Source organism: Podarcis tiliguerta, assembly GCF_965153285.1.
Source record: "Podarcis tiliguerta genome assembly, chromosome: 8".
Taxonomy (NCBI): Eukaryota; Metazoa; Chordata; class Lepidosauria; order Squamata; family Lacertidae; genus Podarcis; species Podarcis tiliguerta.
In genome coordinates, this window is record NC_139541.1 from 32,773,329 (window position 1) to 32,792,409 (window position 19,081).

The 19,081-nt window shown below is 36.8% G+C and overlaps 1 protein-coding gene across 21 annotated transcripts in view; it reads right to left on the reverse strand.

The window, feature by feature from the left end:
* CHD9 (chromodomain helicase DNA binding protein 9) overlaps positions 1-19,081 on the reverse strand; it is a 73,552-nt gene that overhangs the window by 31,843 nt on the left and 22,628 nt on the right. For 14 of the 21 annotated variants that reach the window (XM_083451778.1, XM_083451779.1, XM_083451795.1 and 11 more), the window contains 8 exons: positions 11,820-12,157; positions 3,728-3,839; positions 3,470-3,616; positions 2,129-2,197; positions 1,980-2,035; positions 1,376-1,493; positions 915-1,001; positions 139-276 (listed from right to left, as the gene is read on the reverse strand). In XM_083451778.1, coding sequence (XP_083307904.1) covers positions 139-276; positions 915-1,001; positions 1,376-1,493; positions 1,980-2,035; positions 2,129-2,197; positions 3,470-3,616; positions 3,728-3,839; positions 11,820-12,157 — 1,065 coding nt within the window. Of the gene's footprint in view, positions 1-138; positions 277-914; positions 1,002-1,375; positions 1,494-1,979; positions 2,036-2,128; positions 2,198-3,469; positions 3,617-3,727; positions 3,840-11,819; positions 12,158-13,778; positions 14,059-14,136; positions 14,523-19,081 lie in introns of those variants that run through there. The other 7 variants (XM_083451789.1, XM_083451786.1, XM_083451788.1 and 4 more) reach the window with 3 other exon arrangements.

Sequence of the window (19,081 nt, forward strand, 5' to 3'; positions counted from 1 at the left end):
CCCCTTGCTCCTTTCAACATCCTGACAACACTTCTCAATATCAAGCAAATGTCATCAGTCCCCCTTCACCTTCTGCACAAGTTGGCACCTCTGCTTACCGACAACAAACCACACCTGAGATAAATGATTTATCCTTACCAACCGCCTTGAATCAGGTCTTAAAGCTTGCAGCTGTTCAAACTCTTCTATTTTTCCTTGGTCTACATCTTCTTTCAGCTCCCATGTGCTATCTTCATATGGCAACGAGCACCATTTTACTAAGTAGTAAGTAACAGGCTGTAGTGGTGAAAATGATTAGTCGGACGTAACAAAATACGAAAGAATATATGCTGCCTCAATTTAGAAAGATGTTTCAACACATTTCACATACAGTATTTGCTTTCTTCCTGTAGTTGACCCCTTGCCCCCCCCCCCTTTTGGTTAATTATTCCTATATGCTTTCCACACTGTAAGCTTGAAAATACATTAGACAACAGATGGGGAACATTTTTTTTTGTCAGATTTTTATCTGTCCCCATTTCCATAGGCCAATCAATTGGTGTCAGAATGTCAGCCAGATAACCCATGCCTCAAAGTTCCCTGTGTAGGGACTTTGATGCGGGGCACATGTGTGTGCTTTGGGGAAATGGCCTTGTAGCCAAATTGGAGTTTGTATCAGGCCAAATTTGGCATGCAGGTCAGAGGTTCACCATGCCTATATTATAGAGGTTATTTCATTATCCCCCCCTTTTTTTTTTACTCTGCCCTATTGTTATGGCTCAAGGAAGCTTAGAATTTGAACACGGTCACAGATATATACAACACAGGTCATACATATATATGTGAGTGCACACACTACTCTAAAAATGATCATGATAGACGCTGCAAAACGTGTGCCTTAGATTATATACAATTCTTTTTGGTTATATCCATACCTCTCCAGTGTCCTTATCTTCACAAAAGGACACTTCTAACACACGATCTACTTCAATATAATCGGGATTAAAAGGTTCTTCCTCCATCTGAAATTGAGTATATTTTATAATGAATTAATTGATCTAGTTAACAGCATAGCATGGTTCAATTCCAGAACACTGTAAATTGCACTGACGTATATTAATAGTGGGTTGAGGTTTGCTGTTAATATCCAACTATAGAGAACAGAAAAGTTATTGATCAGCATTATGTGCTAAAATTACCCAAGAATATATTGCATTTTCACTATTTTTAATATACAAACCCATTTATACTGTTTAATGTCTATAATTAAAATGAGAAAGAGAACACACACGTACATGAATGTAACAAAATACTAAACAGCAAAATATGTGTAGGCTTCTGATAATCAAGTATTTAATTAGCTTTGTAGTTTTTTGTTTCCCTCCCGCATACTCACATCTGCAAAAAAATGGGCTCTTTGTGCTTGCCTCAGCTTGAAACGTTTGATTTTCTGCTGGATTCTTTTATCTTTTAAAAGCTGTTGTTCAGTAGCCCATTCACAATGGAGGTAGGAGCTAGAATGGCATAACAGTATGATAGAACATTGCTGCAAGCAGTTTGTTATATTTCTTCCAACACATGCCCTAAGCAATATTAGGTAAATCCTTCAAAGGGAAATGATGGTCATATTTTTAATACACTATGCTCCATATGATTATTTCTCTGTGCCTGAACTTTAAAATAAAACCACAAAGTACCTGCGTACAATTGCATTCTCTCATTTTAGAACCATATTTAACAGTAAAAATAATTTAAGCAAAAAGCACGATTACAGTCCTCATTTACAAGCAGGGGTGTAACTCCCTAGTTCCAATTAATATTTACTCTTTGTAGATGGGGGTCCCTGCTTTGCAAGGAACCCATGCTGCTAACATGGAAAATGAGGGCGTCCGGAACGAACATTATGTACAGATCTCTTCTACCTAGCCCTTGAAACTGTCAGCCAGCCTGATAGTCTCAAACTTGTAATTTAACTTAAATAACATAACTGCAATACTTACTAGTTTTTGTATTTAACAAAAAATTCCTCGGCTTCCACTGTCGCTCCCCCAGGAATCTGAAAGAGTATACAGTGTTCTGTTTAAGATTCATTTATATGAAAGCATTTTAAAAACTATGAGCCAAAACCCATATCCCCATATGTACTCACTTCTTTCTTTATGATTCTGGAAGATAAAATTTTATCTACAATTGCTGCATCTTCTTCACTTGGATTCTCCTAATCAGGTGCAAAGAAACAAAAACAAAACAGGCTATATTCCATTTAAAAGCAGTCCTGAGTGCAGATATTAGCAGAGAATGATTATACATAAATGTGTAAAAAAATCAAATGAATAAAACTCAATATATTCAATATCCCTCTACAGTTATTATTATGGAGCTATTAATTCTTACAATTTTAGAACAGAAACTACTTTATTCTTAGGACTAATATTTCACAAAACAAATGAACACATTTAGATTTCCTAATAGCACTTTAGGGTAAATAGACCCTTTCATTCCACAAAGTGGGTAGCTTTGCTCATGCACTGTTCTGGGCACACAAAAATAGTACAGATTCCATTGAAATTTCTTATGGGTGTTAAGACCTATAAGCATGCATATGAGTTCCCACCCATACAAGGAATCTGTCCACAGAGGCAAACTTATCTGAGAGGGAGTATATGGTGCAATGCATGATGCACTATTCCCATATAGCTACTCTTTCAGTAAGGAATACAAGGAACATAATTTATGGACTGCTGCCTTCATTAGTTCACATTTCTAGGAGCAATCTAAACCCTAGGCCTGCTGGTATCAGCAGTTTGGAACAGGTGGATCTCTGTCTGACTCTGGGCTACTGGTTGTATTCCCTCATCCTGGCTCAGGCAAAGTCTCAAAGTCTCCCTCCATCCTGGTTCAGTCATGTGATTTGTCATGTGACCTAGCAACCTGGTAAAAGTTACACTGGCAAAATGGGTAGATAAATCAAAATATTTTAAAGGCTTGTTTTCTCTGCTGGGCTCATGGTGGCAAAGGTGGCAGTGGCCCCGTTCCTGAAACACACACTATATTGCTATGTCTATTGTAAGACAGGGCTTGATTGGTCTTCCAAGTCATAGACTGGCTGTATCGTGCAGCACAGGAGATTTTTGTTTTGGGGGGGAGGGGTATTTACACCTGCCCAATTATGTTGTGGGGTGAGCATATACCAAGATTCAAATCACTACTTCTTTCTTCCCTCACCTGGGGAATGCGCAGGGAACAAAAGGTTTGGAAAACCTAAGAAAGGAGTGGGTTTTCAAATGCATATAAAGTAACCACACCCACTCTTAAAGACCGCAGGATCTATAATCAATCCAGACTGAAAGCAGCATGTTGAGAATTAGCACGAAAGATTCTGGATTAAGAAAAACTTTTTGTGCTATGAACATGTTTGAGTGTATGTAGCCTTTGACACTAACTACAGAACTGCAAGAGGTAAACCCCACAAATAATGAGTTTCACTTACTACAAATAACTGTAAAGGCTGTTCAGCAGGTAAAGGGGCAGAATTCTTTTTTATTTTGACAGACACTTTGGTTTCTTCCTCAGATTGTTTTCCTTCACCTTCTTCTGCATACTTCTTCCTTTTAATTTGTCGATTTGATCTTCTTTTCTACAGTGGAATTGCAAATATTGAAAGTGTTTTGACCAAACTGTTAGAGGTTGGGGACTGAGTTAATGTTTTAAACATATTTTCAAAATAAAAGTGTTAACTTCTGAATACCTGAGAAGTCTCATCTTTGAACGACTGCTGAGTTGTCTGCTTAGCATCAGACATTTCATCTGAAGACTCATTTTTTCTCTTTTGCTTTTTGCCCAAAGTAATAATAATCTTGCTGTTTTGAAACAAAATACAAAGTTAAGCTTGGTCATAAAATTTAAGATACTAAATGTTTTCTGTATTTAACATCAAAGATGCACTGTCAAGCTGCAACATTTTAAAATATTTCCTCCTAACCCTGATGTGGTGCTAGCCGGAGGAGGAGATTTCAATTTTTCTCTCCAGAAAAAAAGCTTACTTTAGTAGAAGAATGGACAACTGTAGAATAATATCTACACATATTGCCTGGAAGTGCTTATTATTAACACACAAAACAAAAAAGTTATTGATATAAGTGGTGCATATTGCATCAGTCTAAAGTATTTTCATACATAATCCAGAGTAAGCACACTAAAAAATATATTCAAGTTGACAGTTTGAAATTTTGAAACATCGAGAAGTACAGAAACCATTTCATTAGTAACAACTGATAATGACTACAGAATTGCAGGGGAAATTATAGCCCTAATGCAACAGTGCTAATTATTTCTGAGTTTACATTCAAAGGGTTACAGAAAAAGGAACAATATTAATATCATTCCATCTGGTTTTAATCAGAGGGCTGCAAATACATATAATTTTCCATATTTAAAGTCTGACAAGTGCTGCTTTTCAATGCATTCTCAAAATAATCACAATGTGATTACAATGAAACCCAAATTCAGATAAAGAGATTTCCTTAGATGCACATTTTACATAATGTAGATTTGATAATTACATACTATGTAGCAATGACAGAATTGCTTTACTATAGAAATTTATGTTGCTTCACAGAACTTTTCCCATCCCTTTTATAAAAAAAATTGGCCTTTATTAATTTGCTGCAGTTACTATTCATCAAAAACAGTAAACATGACCGGCCACTGGAAGACAATTCAAAGCAGTGAAAGTGGGGTGACTCAACCATTTTCAACTGTATCATATTTAAAAGAAATAATTGAATAAATGAAGCTGGTTTAAAGAAATGATTCACCAATCACTATATATGCAAATAGTGGTACCCGCCCACGTTACATCCATTGGATCTACTTTGGGGACAATTTAGATCAGATGGCACCCATTATTATTACTCAGCAGTTTACTGAGCTTATGAAATTTAAAAGTTATTAACATAAAATCTTGTTTGTAGATGGCGCATGTACAAAACATCTAATTTGCTAGAAGCAATTACAGAAATAAGGAAGACTATCTGGATCCCTTTAAACGTTCAAGTTCTTAAGAAAAGCACCCTCTTATTTCACCAGAGCAACACCACTAGTTTTCATTAGCTTTCTACATTACAAGTCACATATGGCTGAGATGACTGATCACTTATAAACGTCAAATCATTTTTAAGAATGAATAGCAAGCAATCCAGGAAGCCCATTACATTTCTTTTTATGACAGAAGCCTAGTTTTTGTTACCAATGAGCCTGAAGATTTACTATTGTATTAACATTATTCAGTTAAGGAAACCCACAGTAAAGTTTTTTGAGATAACAGTCCCTTTAACCCAAATAGCAGCCTGAAGGTTACTGAAAAGAATCTGATTGAGTAATTTAGTGCTTTCCCTCAAATTAAACGAAAAGCTATCATTGGTTAGTTGGATGTTCTGAAGGAATCATAGTAGATGTATGACAACTCTAGGCAAAAGCCATGGAAAACCTAATTGGATCTCTGATTAATGTGATCATAAAAGCCTTGAAGAAAATTGTTTGCTAATGTCACCAACTTACTACTGTAAAATTATGCAACTCCATAAAACCAAAATTTAAATGTGCAACATGACACATTAAGACCACCTTGCTTCTCTACCTCTGCCTGAATTCATATCCACAGTATATAAACTCAGATTGCAAGATATTTTATAATTATTTTTAAAAGGACAATTAGCAGTACAATGACTAACACAGAGAACATTTATGTTTGTTCCTAGCCTTTGATGAATTCACTCAAGAACTCCTATCCTGAGCCAGGCAAGGTCCGTCAGGAGAAAAATATTTTGGACATCACTGCTACTGAACATCAAATCAAAACATTATACATATAAAGAACAAGTCAAAAGCCTGGCATTTGAACACCCACCCACCCACTCTTTCCAAAGCATGCATATAAATAATAAACCGTAAAAATCAGTACTCACACTAAGATGCATTAATAACCATACCACAAAATCCATTAACAAAGCAAACAGATAAGCAGAAAAATCCCGACTTGAAAATATGCACCAAACAGCAGATATCCCCATCATCCTCTGTACTCCCCAACCCCCATTTAAAAAGAAATTTTTCCTTTTCTCATTACGTAGCTGCTGCAGCCAGACCTTGCACATGATTCATCTTGCCAACTTTATGACTCATAATTCTGAAATGTACCTGAATACCATAAAGTCCAAACCAATGTCTAAAGGTATGCTTCATTAAGGACAACACCGCATAGGACATTGCCTATGATAAGCCATTAGTACTAACATTTCCCTTCACAGTTACTGTTGATTTTAACTACACCATTACACATCTTTTTCAGGGTTAATCATGAATATGTTAAGGCTGTACATCAGAAGCAGTAAATATTAGGTAGGCTGTGTAGGGGTAACAACTAAAAGTGGAAGCTGTCAAGTTGGTGCTGACCCAACAGGGTCTCTTCAATGGTGATTCTCTGTTCGTGGAATGCCCTCATTGTTTACCTCACTTTCAGGTGGACATAGTATTTAAAAATATTCCTATTTCCCAGGCATTTGATGGCTGAAAGATACTGTTCTTGGCAATGCTGAAATCACTGATTGAAGGAATACTTTAAATTATTTTTAGAATGCTTTAAAATTGTTTTAATTATAGATGTGTTTGCTCCCCTGGGTGGGATATAAATTGAACGTAAGAATAAATGATCAAAATGTATGGTGTGGATGTGACCAAACTGTAGGCGGCAAAAATTATCTTAAGAGACATTTGGCTTTTTCTGGTGGGCAGCAGGCATGCCTCCTTCAGGATTATGTTTGCTTGGCCAAATAGAATCATAGAACTGCAGAGTTGGAATGGACCCTAAGGGTCATCTAGTCCAATGCCCTGTAATACAAGAATCTCAACACATGGTTCCTGCTTAGCTTTGCAAATGTGCTAGCAGTGCATCCAAAAACAACAGAAAGCACGCTTCTTGTTTCAGAAAACAGAAGTGTTTATGATTATGCCATACATTTAAAGCACATTTTTTAAAAAATGTATTTATACTTTTTAAAAGTGATTTTATTGAATTTTGTATTGTATTACCACATTGGTGACTGCTGCCCCAAGCTCATTTGGGGAAGAAAGGTGCAAATGAAATTCAATAAATAAATAATAAATAAATCAGAATACATAAAGAATCTTGTTTTTTGTGGCACCTTAGACATGTGGAATACATACTTTTTCACACAGCAACACAAATTATAACTATAGACATGAGAATTATGGAGTGGGGATCTGCACACTATCAATATTTTCTTTTGGAAACTTGGTAAATCAGTTTTGTTCTCTACAAGGTCTTTGACAACAAAGGTTTTATGAGTTCTGGGGACAAGGAGAACTTCTCCTCCTCAATGGCCTACAGCACTGAAGTAAGGGTAAAAAAAGGTAAAGGACCCCTGGATGGTTAAGTCCAGTCAAAGGCGACTATGGGGTTGCAGCACTCATTTCACTTTGAGGCTGAGGGAGCCAGTGTTTGTCCACAGACAGCTTTCTGGGTCATATGGACAGCATGACTAAACACCCTTTTAATTCCTGTATCTGTTCCAGCATGTCATTTGGGTTATCTGCCCTGAAATTACTTTCAGCTAAGTTGTTAGGACTATGAGGTTGCTCACTAACATTTGCTATCTCAACCTCACAATGAAGCATCTGCCACAACACTGCAGTTTGACTAAGACTATATATTGAGTAAGGAGTGACTTTCACTCTCCTTGTAGTCACAGTGAAGAAAAACCTCTCTCTCTCTCTCTCTCTCTCTGTGTGTGTGTGTGATGATAAGGATGACTTGCTTGAAGCAGACACAGTCATACTCCACACTTCAATCTCCCATTCTAGTATTATCTTTAATTTCTCTCTGTTCATACAACTACTCGTGGTGGCTGAAGGGGCAAAAGGTAGGGCAAACAGCTGATAAAGGTGAATGCCACAATAGAGCACACTTGGAATAGAGACAAAAACACAAGAACGTTTAAGGGGGCTGGGAGAGAAGGAGAGAGATTGAAGTAGGGGAAGAATCTAGGAGTGGGAAGAAACAGTGAGGATGACGTAGGGTGACGAGAGAGCAAGTCTAAGGATTAGAAGGGGGAAAAGAAGAAACAAAGGTGTAGGGGGAGAACTTTCTATTCAACAGAAAGTGCAGTCCTCCTATCTTGTAGTAGTTCTCTGCCTCTGCTTTCCACCAACACAACACAATCTGCCTGTTCCTTCTGCTACTTCAGTCCAGTCTCCAAAATGATGTGTTAGCTAAGCTTCTCTCTCAGAACAGTACTGCAGCAAAAACATGATTGGCTGAAAGCATCCTAACTAAATTCTGATTGGTGTAGGGACACCACTCTGGTGAGGGAAATGGTATGAAGTTCTTGCAGTGAATTGGGTGCAGGCATCAGTCTGGAACAAATCACTTCATACAAACTGCAGTAAATAATTGTCCTGATTGACTAGGTGTTTCAATGGAACAAGATTCTCCTATGGGAAATTTTGAAATAAGTTACCATTTCTCCCTTTTTTCTGGAGAGGTGTGTGGGCAGGCCTGCCTGTGTCATAGTAATGCAGACTCCAAGCTGGAAGACAGGCAGAGAGTGAACAATTAGGATGTGAGAGAAGTGGAGAGGAAGAGTGAGCTGAAGCTCTGGGGTTAAGAGAGAACCAGGGTCTGCTGTGGCACAATGGCTGCTCTTGGTGGGGAATGGCCCCCTTTCCCCTTATGAACCAGCCACCCCTGACAACTTCTAAGTATTTACCAAATTAGCAACATTGTGCTAAGTCCTACACAGCAATTAGGTCTCATTCACACATAACAATAACATAGTGGAATGACTCTGAGTGGTATGTACTCTCCCCTACTGGTGTAGTAATGAGGATGCTATCAGAAGCTTTTGCTTCTATTTTCAATTAACCACAGGTTGGTGTTTTGTCCAAATCCTAAAATGTGATAAGTTCATCTGCTTTGGTCTTTCCTAGACTAAGACAGTCTGACCATGCTGATCCATGCTCTGGTAAATTCTAGGTTTGATTACTGTAATGCATTATATGTAGGGCTGTCCTTGAACACAGTTCAGACACTTCAACTATAAGAAAATTTGGCTACTAGGGTTCTGGTTGATTTATGCAGAGGCAACTTAAATCATTTCTAAAGGAACTCTTATTTCTTCCATTTTCACTACAAAACCCAATTAAAGGTACTGGGGTTTACCTTTAAAGCCATAAACAACTTGGGATGCAAATATTTGAAGGAGGGCCTCTTCTGGAACCAACCTACAGATGCATTAAGATAATCAGAAGAGGCCCTTATTTGTACCTTGTGTGGAATGCCTTCCTAAAGGAGGATGCCTGGCACAGATGCTGCTTTCTTTCCAATGTCAGGTGAAAACATTTCTATTTCCCCAGGCATTTTTAAATATAGTATTTTTTAGCCAACTAGATAGCTTTTATTACTTTAAATTTTGATGGATTATTGGTTACATTTTATATTGTATTTGTAAATTTTAAATTCAATGCATACCAACCTGAAATACATTTTTGGATGAAGTTGAGGCTTATAAAGTAAATGTATTGAAAATAATTCTGCTTCATAGATAAAAGTTTGAAGTTGGTTTTAGTAAGCCGCTTTGTCCAAATTAAGATGAAATGCTAAAACAATAGTTAATACAAAATGGAAGGAAAAGCTTCCAATCTGCATTAGATCAACAATTTATAAGTGAATGGAGAGAACTATGTGGCAACAGCTATGTGTTGGGGAAGTTTAGTGGGTTCTGAAAATGCAATGAAGATAGTTAAAGGAAAGCTTTGCTGCATAAGTGGGTCATGACAAAGAATTTAGGCATACTATCTTATGTCCTTTAACAAAGTCTAACCCAAATAGTTACATATTTTCCCTGTTTACCCTGCCTCCATTTCCCTTTTATCTATTTTTAAACTATAAGCCCTTTGGGGGTGTTATCTGTCAAACCTGTTCTTTGAAAAGTACCATGTACATAGATGGCACTGTATAAATAAACTGCTTCTTAAATAAGAGGGATGTGCTTGATAGAAGCAGATACGAAGGCTAATCCAGGCAAAATAAGAAATATGACAAAATATATACAAGTAGAATGGAAGAAGACAAAAGCAGGACTATACATTGGATATTCCACAACCAATAGGCTTTCATTCTTCCTGACATTGTATTAGTATGTACAATTTTGAAGACAACATGATGAGTTCAAGTCATGGCTAAATCAAGTCCAATGCTTTCAGGGGTACTACCTGAGTGTGATTTAGTTGGATACAACTCAATATACTTAAATACACACTAAATAGTAAGAATAAGTATTTTTCTGTTAAAAGTCAGAAATATTACTCTGCCTAAGGATAGCCTGTGTAGAACTATGCAACAAAGTATATATTAAAAAGCTTTCACTATTCTAAAATAATATTCAATGCTCAATGTTGATTTTTTTCTTTAAAAACATACATAATATTATAAACACTTCAAATTTAAATCTATTTGGTTAAAAAATTCTTTCACTATATTCTTTCTTTAAGTGTAGTTTACAAAAAACACACAGCTATGTCTGTTGAAAAGGAATGTAAATGAAAGGACTGCAGAATTCATACCAGATGGAAAGCATATCTGTCCACTTCTGCTATATGACATTTCAGTCAATGCAAAAAATACATAAGCACTCAAACGTGGAAGCTTGATCAGAGGATGAAACCCATCAATGACATTGTGGCCCCTCATTCCAAGAGTTTATGTAGCATCCTCAATTCCATTTTCAACACAAGCACTGATGAAATGGAACCCTGCAGGTCCCAGGGAGAAGACAAGCATCAACCCATCTGATTGTTTAAAAGTTTTGGATCAACAGTCATTCCAAGCTGTGCAAGTAAACCCACAAAACCCAAATACATTATACAGTACATATCTATATCTGCACACACACATAGGTGCACAACAGCAATGGAAAAAGGACTGCAAAGGACAATACATATTTGGCGTAGAAGCCAATTGTTACAAGAATACTGCTATGAGAAATGCTAAGAACTATAGCACTTGATCATAACACATGGCCAAAATGCTTACAAAATTATCCCACAGCACAATTATTATATAAGAGAAAGTTTTAAGTTAATACACTATATTAAAATACCCTAGTTCTAACAACTGAATTCAACATACTGTAGTAACAAAAGCTCTTAGCAGTAAGGGACGCACACAGAGACATCCTGCATATTATATACAAAGCCAGCCAGCCCAAAATTGGTTTTGATTAAGGCTAGGATATTATATATGAAAACAAATGGGACCTGAAATAAATTGTTGGCAGGGTATCTTCCTGCCCAGTGTGAGCTGCAGAGACTGCAAATACCACAGATCCTAGGATTCTGCTTCATGCAAACTTCACTTAAGAATGAATACATCAAATATTGTATTATCTCTCATATTAAGGATAAGGACTGGAACTGGACTAAAAATCAGCAGCAGATTTAGCAGTTCCAACACTTTCTGCAGTAGCTTAAGAGTTCCTGGGGCATTTTGCTTTCATGCAATGATATACAATGACCCAGGAAAAACTAGACTCTCACAAGAAGTTTTTTTTTTAAAAAAATAGAACTTATCTAACTACTTCCTCAACCCTTGTAAAAAAAAAAAAAAATCCTCTCTGTGTTATCTCAACTCTTTCAAATACCCCCAGGTTGCAGTATTATACATGTTTTATTGTATATAAGCCCTGCTGAAATCAAGTTCCACATAAATGTTGGCTATGGTTGGGATGCTAAACTGTCAGACAACAGAATGTTAGCCCACTTACCCAATTTTTGCTCTCTCTTTAGTTTTGGATGAAGAGCCAGTTTTGGGTTTTTTGCTTTCTTTGTCTTTTGGTTTTGATTTAACTTTCCTGCCCTTCTTTTCCTCTCTTCCTTCTGCTGAAACACTTGGGAAGTTTTCTGGACTCATTACTCGTGGAATGTTTCGCTCCCCTCTCTCTTTTGCTTTTGCTATTGCCTCCGATATTATGCGATTAGCTTTCTCCTGCTTACTTTCAGATTCCACCTTTTTTTTCTGTTTTTTCTCAGACATAGATTTCACCTGGGTATTCTGCAACTTAGCATATGTCCCAGAACCATCTGTTTTCTTGGAGGAAGGAGGCTGTAAGAAAAATATATATATACGTTATTCATCTAAAACAAATGTGTTGTCTTATACTGTACATTTGCAGTGCAGGCTTATACATGTTTACTCAGGAGATAGTCCCAGTGCTTGTTCCATAGTCTAACTGCAGTCATGCAGCACAGTCCTACACATGTATACTTAAAATAAGATCTACTGTGTTCTTTAAGGCTTACTAATAAGTATGCTGCAGATTGAAGCCCTAATCACATATAATATAGTTAGATAATTCATGCAAATGCAATAAAAATAAAACATTTTAATTCTATCATAAAATCATACAGAAGTCAGTATAAAAACACCATCTGTTAAAGCTATAGTATTCCTGAGTGGGTATGGGGGGAGCTATCCAACTTTTTATCTGCATTCTTTGTCACAGACAATATTTAGAAAAATCGAGGGGATACTGTAGCTTTAAGTTATAGTAAAATTACTACATTACTGTGTATTAGACCAGGTCTTTGCATGTGCAATAAAAGGGGGCTTGGGAAACGGACATATAAATGTTAAACTCAAAGAAGTATTCTAAGTTTTTTCTCTCATTTTAATAGAGCTGGCAGCTGTACTATAGAAAAGTAAAAGGTAAAAATGGTGTAGTTTGAAGTTATAAATCTTTAAAAATTGTAACTTCTAAATTCTAAAAACTTTTGTCTAGTGTGAAAATTCTCTATCCATAAGATTTTCATAGGCTGAATTGTTCATAACCTTGTAAAAATAAAGGGGGGGGGGGTCCACTAAATTAGCATCTGTGCCTGGGGAGGGTCCAGTTTACAGTCTTCATGTACTGATGAGGGTGGGCCATAATACAACTCCTGTTCCAACTGCATTTATTCACATTCTCCATTTTACTGTTTACCTTCTTTTTTACTTCCATATTTTCTGCGCTATCTCACTTCAGTTGAAAATTAATCTACATTCACAACCTACTCACCCTTCACCAGTGTGAATAAAAATATAAACATAATTTAAAAGAATTTTCATCATACAGTTACCAATTTTTTGTGACCATTTAAGTTGTATTTTAAATGTAATAAAACATTTTATTTATGGCACACTGATTAAAAAAATATTCAGGATAAGCCAAATAGTTCTATACAACTCCCATGTAAAAAGAATGTTTATACATAAAAAATACTGTTTTATAAATATTGAATTTCTAACCAGATACAGAAACCATATACTGATGAAGCAAAAGCAAATTTATAAAAACTTACATAACATAAAAGTTAACGTCATAGCAAAATCTGTACATAATACAATGTTCAACATTCAGATGCAATATATTTAAGCCGAATTAGCTTTCACAGGTAAACTAGGCATATAACGCTAAAACAATTTCAGTCAATTAGTTACAAAAAATACCCTTTGTTTAGAAATTCATGTAGAACTGATCACAGGAAACAGTTAAACAGCTCCTTTGTTTGGTTGTTGTTTCGAAATGTACGCACACTGAAATTCCTGTTTCTAGCACAAATAATTATAGCAGCCTCTCGAAGATCTGACGGAGGACAGCTTTTAAAAAAAACAAACGTAAGGAATGGAAAGAATTTCCTATCCAAACAGACAAAAAAAGCAGATAACAATTCTGCTATGTTCTCACCCATAAATGTGCCTCTGACTACAGCATAGGGGAAAGCCAGGAATTTCCAAACACATTTTCAGGCCAGATCCAGTTCGCTTTACTGGATACATTTTTCTATACGTGCCTCATCAAAGCTTAACAGCAGTGCTGCAGCACGAAGAAGAAAGCAGGGTTTATGATAGCTAAGTAAAATGCCACCTCAAGGCCTGCAGGCTACAACAAATCACCAAGACTCGAGAAAACAGCAACAAGCTCAAGATGGCGATGCAGCACGACTCCCGCAGCAGCAGCCAGTAATAAGGAAGGTTATTCAATCCCATTAGCCTTTTAGCCCAAAGAACCCCTCCTCCTCCCACTCATTCAAGCTTTCACTTACCCTTCCTCTTGGCCTCTTCACTGAAGACATTTTTGGCATTAGACAAAGGCTTGCCCTCTGATTTTTCACCACCCGAGGTAGTGCTCAAGAGAAAAGCATTGAAAGAAGATTGCTAAATGGCCTATTTAGTAAGCCGAAAGCCAGGATAGACACAACCTTCCACAAATACACATTGTGAATTATCAACATATTCCTTCCTTGACAAGCAAGAGTCCTCGGTTTATCTACCGTATGAGAAACCGTCAACCTCCATGGAACGGCAGAATTTCAACAATAGCTGTAAGCAGATAGCCAGATTCCAACAAAACACAGAAAGAAATGAATGCACAAAGCATCAAAATGCATCAGCATGAATATTAGAGATGTCGTTAAAAATACTGACTCCTTCTGCGGAAGTAGGCCAGCAGATGGTGCTACCAGTTATTATTCCATTAGACTCTGTAATTTAACCCTCAATAGACTGTTCTTCCCTACATGTGGTACAGTAGTTAACTCTTACTCTTCCAGCTGCTACAGTAGTTGAAAATAATACCTATGTATTCCACACCACACTCAAGTAACACACTGAAATCTGACATCCATTTCAAAGTATCCCTCCTACAGCTTTATAATACTAGGTCCACAGAGCAAAAATATTTGAAGTCCAGAAGCACAAGGACCATATAAGATATTTACTGTTACAAAATGACATGCATCATTTTTTTCCACGTGAACACTTGATATTTTAGCAGGACAGTACAGAGATGTTTTTGCGGAAACTATTTTGAGCCATGCCTGCTTTATATTCCTTTACTCTCCTTCCCTTTCCGTAATGTATTTATTTGGACAGAACAGTAGGTAAGACCTTACTGATCAAAATCCATACTACTCGCATATTTTTGAAGTCCACACCACAAAAGTAATATTGTTTATAATAATAATAATAATTCTGTAATACAGTTGCAGAAGGAAGAGGCGGCCAGCCTTAAATATTATAAAGAGAGGAAATGGTCAAAACCCATGAAATGGGTAACAGACTGAAAATAAAAGTTTAAGAAGTATTAATCTTTATAAAAGTCAAAGTTATTAATATACAGCTTTATTCAATCTGATGAAAACTGTATCTGTTTTGAAAATGTGCACCATATCATTCACAGAAGGAATATACTTCACAGCTGACTTGTAGAAAATGATTAGATACCAAGGCCACACAGAATTTGTGGTCCCCGAGTGGGAAGTGAGCTAGGTTTGCCTATCCCTGGAGACCTATAGATCTAATTGTTTTCCAAAATTCTGAGAGATTTAATAAACTTCTGTGCAGTTGGCCTTACTCGTTTCTGCAATGAAGACTGACCTTGGGCATAAATACAGCAGCACCATGAAATTTCTCTATGTCATAGCAGGGCTGCATGCCTTGATTTATTGGGCGACAAAAAGAGCTAAGAGAGCAGGGGAGACGACTTAAGTGTGCACGGCAGAAGATTGTCCCAAAATGGTGAAGAAATGTGTCCAGTGAAATTAGTTCACTGATAAACGGATTGGAAAATACCTAACCCTACTCATGGGTCAAGCACCTAAAGATCACAACCAGATGTCAAGGTGCTACATACAATAATGAGTCTGAAAAATAGTTTTAATATACTAATAATCATTTGAATTTGGATCCTACAATTCAGTCTTTCAGCTGGTGTCTCAAGCAGGTACTTGCTGAAAAGAATATATGGGTGAGGATGTTTTTTCTTATATATATATTTTCTACACATTTTGTGCCTTTTATTTTTATGCATCACTTTATTACTTTATAATTGAAACCTTTTCAATAAAATATTAATACCAATGCTTTTGAAAATGACGCCACTGTAGTTTCTAGCTTGGTCATGGGACAGAGATTGCTTTAGTAGTCTTGGTTGATGATCTTCATTTGAAGGTCAAAAGGAAATTTTCCTGCAGATTCTTTTGGATCTATCAGTACAGGTTAAAACACTTTGTGGATCAACCAATGGAATTAAGCAGGTATTAAGGGTACTTTCTTATGGCTCCAACTTTCTCTACTGTTTCACATCTATATTAAATTATGAGAACTAGATGCTGTTATATTTTTTATCAATGTTCTATTGTATTTTTTCTGTGTTGTATGATTGCAAATTATGTTTAATATGCTATTTTAGGACTACAAACTGCTTCAGAAAGATCATGCTTTAATTGGAAAGTAGACTATATAAAATGTTCATGTTCCAAAACAGTACTGTTCAATGAACTTGTGGTTTATCTGCTACTCAAATTTTATTTACTTATTTGGACATTTATATCCTGCTTTTCTGTGATAAAAAAGGAACCAAGCTTTTAAAATTATTTTATTGGCCTTCTATTATTTGGTCTGCTACTCTCTTTAAAGAAGTTTTTTCATGGTTTACCCCCCCCCCCGTTTGTTCTGTTTTCATTATTGACACTAGACATCTTTAGCACTTCTTCAGAACTACAAAGGCAAGATTGAAATGCAATAAATAAACAGAAGTATAGTGTCCAGATCAAGGGAAGCAATAGTACCACTCTATTCTGCCTTGGTCAGACCACACCTGGAATACTGTGTCCTGTTCTGGGAGCCACAAATTAAGAAGGATGTTGACAAGCTGGAACATACGCACAGGAAGGCAACTAGGATTATCAAGGGTCTAGAAGCCAAGCCTTATGAGGAATTATTGAAGGAGCTAGGTATGTTTAGCCTGGAAAAAGAGGAGACCGAGAGGAGATATGATAGCCATCTTCAAATATCTAATGGGCTGTCACATGGAAGATGGAGCAAGCTTGTTTTCTCCTGCTCTGGAAGGTAGGACTCAAACCAATGGTTTCAAGTTACAAGAAAGGAGATTCCAACTAAACATACAGAAAAACTTTCTGACAGTAAGAGCTTTTTGATAGTGGAACCGTCTCCCTCAGGAGACTCTCCTTCCTTGGAGTGGACTCTCCTTCCTTGAAGGTTTTTAAGCAGAGGTTGGATGGTCATCTGTCATGGATGCTTTAGCTGATATTCCTGCATTGCAGGGGGTTAGACTAGAGGACCCTGGGGTCCCTTCCAATTCTAAGATTCTATGATATAATTTGAACACCAGATACGGGAAACCATATAGGAGAGGGCTGCTGCCTCATATCCTGCCTGTGTGTTTCCTGCATGCACCAGGATGGACACAGTTTTTACATTATTATCAACACTTGCCTTCAGAGGTCCTCAGTGGGAGCTCTTTCTTTCATAATGGGCTAAGTGACTTCCAGCACCTCAGCCTCATTCCCTTGCCTCAGAGGTGCTCAGTAAGAGCTGTTGCATGTCAACTGCTAACTTCCAGCACAGTTGGCTTCAACACTCACTGAGTAAGATCCGGCTGCTCAGACTCACTAACCTCAGGGGTCCTAAGTGGACACCCTCAGACACCAGAGAAGACCAAAAATGAGGACAAAAAAACCTGGCATAATTTATTATCTGTGCAAATCTTTTTGAATGTAATTGTATTGTGCAAATCTTTTTAAGCAGTTTTGTATGTCTTTTAGGACTACATAGTAGAATAAAATATCAAACAAATAAATATTATGAAGCCACAAGTAGGGTAAATATGAAATATTCTGATTTTCAGCATTATTACTACATCTACAAGTGGTGACCTCAGTTCTGGAAAAAAGTTTTGGAATGAGGAGGAAAAACAAAAAAACAAATCTGGAACGATGTGGTCCTGCAGTCTAGGAACCCTTTCTATTTCTCTAGCATTCTCCCTGCGGAATCAGATACCCATGGATCTAAAGCACACCCTTGACTTACAAGTGGATGCTGTATTCAAGAACAAATTTTACCAGATTTATTTATTATATATATTTATTAAATTTATATCCTGCCCTTCCCCCCACAGGCAAACCTAATAAGAAGGCTATACAGTGATACTGGAGGTCCGTTCCGGAGATCCGTTCTTAAGCTGAAACTGTTCTTATTCTGAGGCGCACTTTCGCTAATGGGACCTCCTGCCTCTGGCACACAATTTCCATTCACATCCTTGGGCAAAGTTCGCAACCAGGAGCAGCTACTTCAGGGTTAGCGGAGCTTGTAACCTGAAGCGTTCGTAACCAGAGGTACCACTTTACACTTATCTGAAGAATAGATTTCATTCACTGCCAATGCTTTTGTTACTACTAAGTTAATGTAAAAGTGTGCAAAAACATAGCTGCCCATCTTTTAACTGGAATCATATGCCAGATAGGCAAATTTATAGCTAATGGCACTGACTTCCAACTACCTTCCTGGTACAATAAAAACTTGGGCTTAAACCTGGTATATCTTCACTACATCTTCTCACAAATGAGCCTATCTACTTATAAGATCGTGGAAGAGAGCCTGATCCAATCTCCTACTAGCTGGGAACTTTAATGGATTGATTCCAATTCCTTGTAATACATGAAAGTGAACTCATTTTTGTATATGCAGATTTTTAACTAAATGCTGCTAGATTCTGACTAGTTAGTTGTGTGGTTTTATTATTTTAAAATAATAAACTATTTTTATTTTTTCTGTTTTAATTGTTGGAAGATGCTGTAGTTTCAAGAAGTGTAGGCTACATATAATTAAACAAATGGAGTCCCACAATATAAGCAACTATCAGTATAAATTTCAAATGCTAAACTATATTTTTATATGGTATAAACAATACAAGGAGAAGATCAAGGTTTAGTTTCAATACAAATCTATACAGAACTTCATAGTCAGTATAGAGCTCATCCTCCACAAAAGGATTATGAGGATGGAGCATTATTAGACCATTGAAGTGAATAGGAAAACCTCTGATCATGCAGAACTCCCAGCGTGCATCAAAGCTCTCACATTCATGCCATAACAGCTGTACTAGTGCATGTAATTGCTTAAAATACTGGATGGATTTCCTCACTGCATATCTTTCACATTTTTGGTTTGCTGTTGTTCTTATTTTTA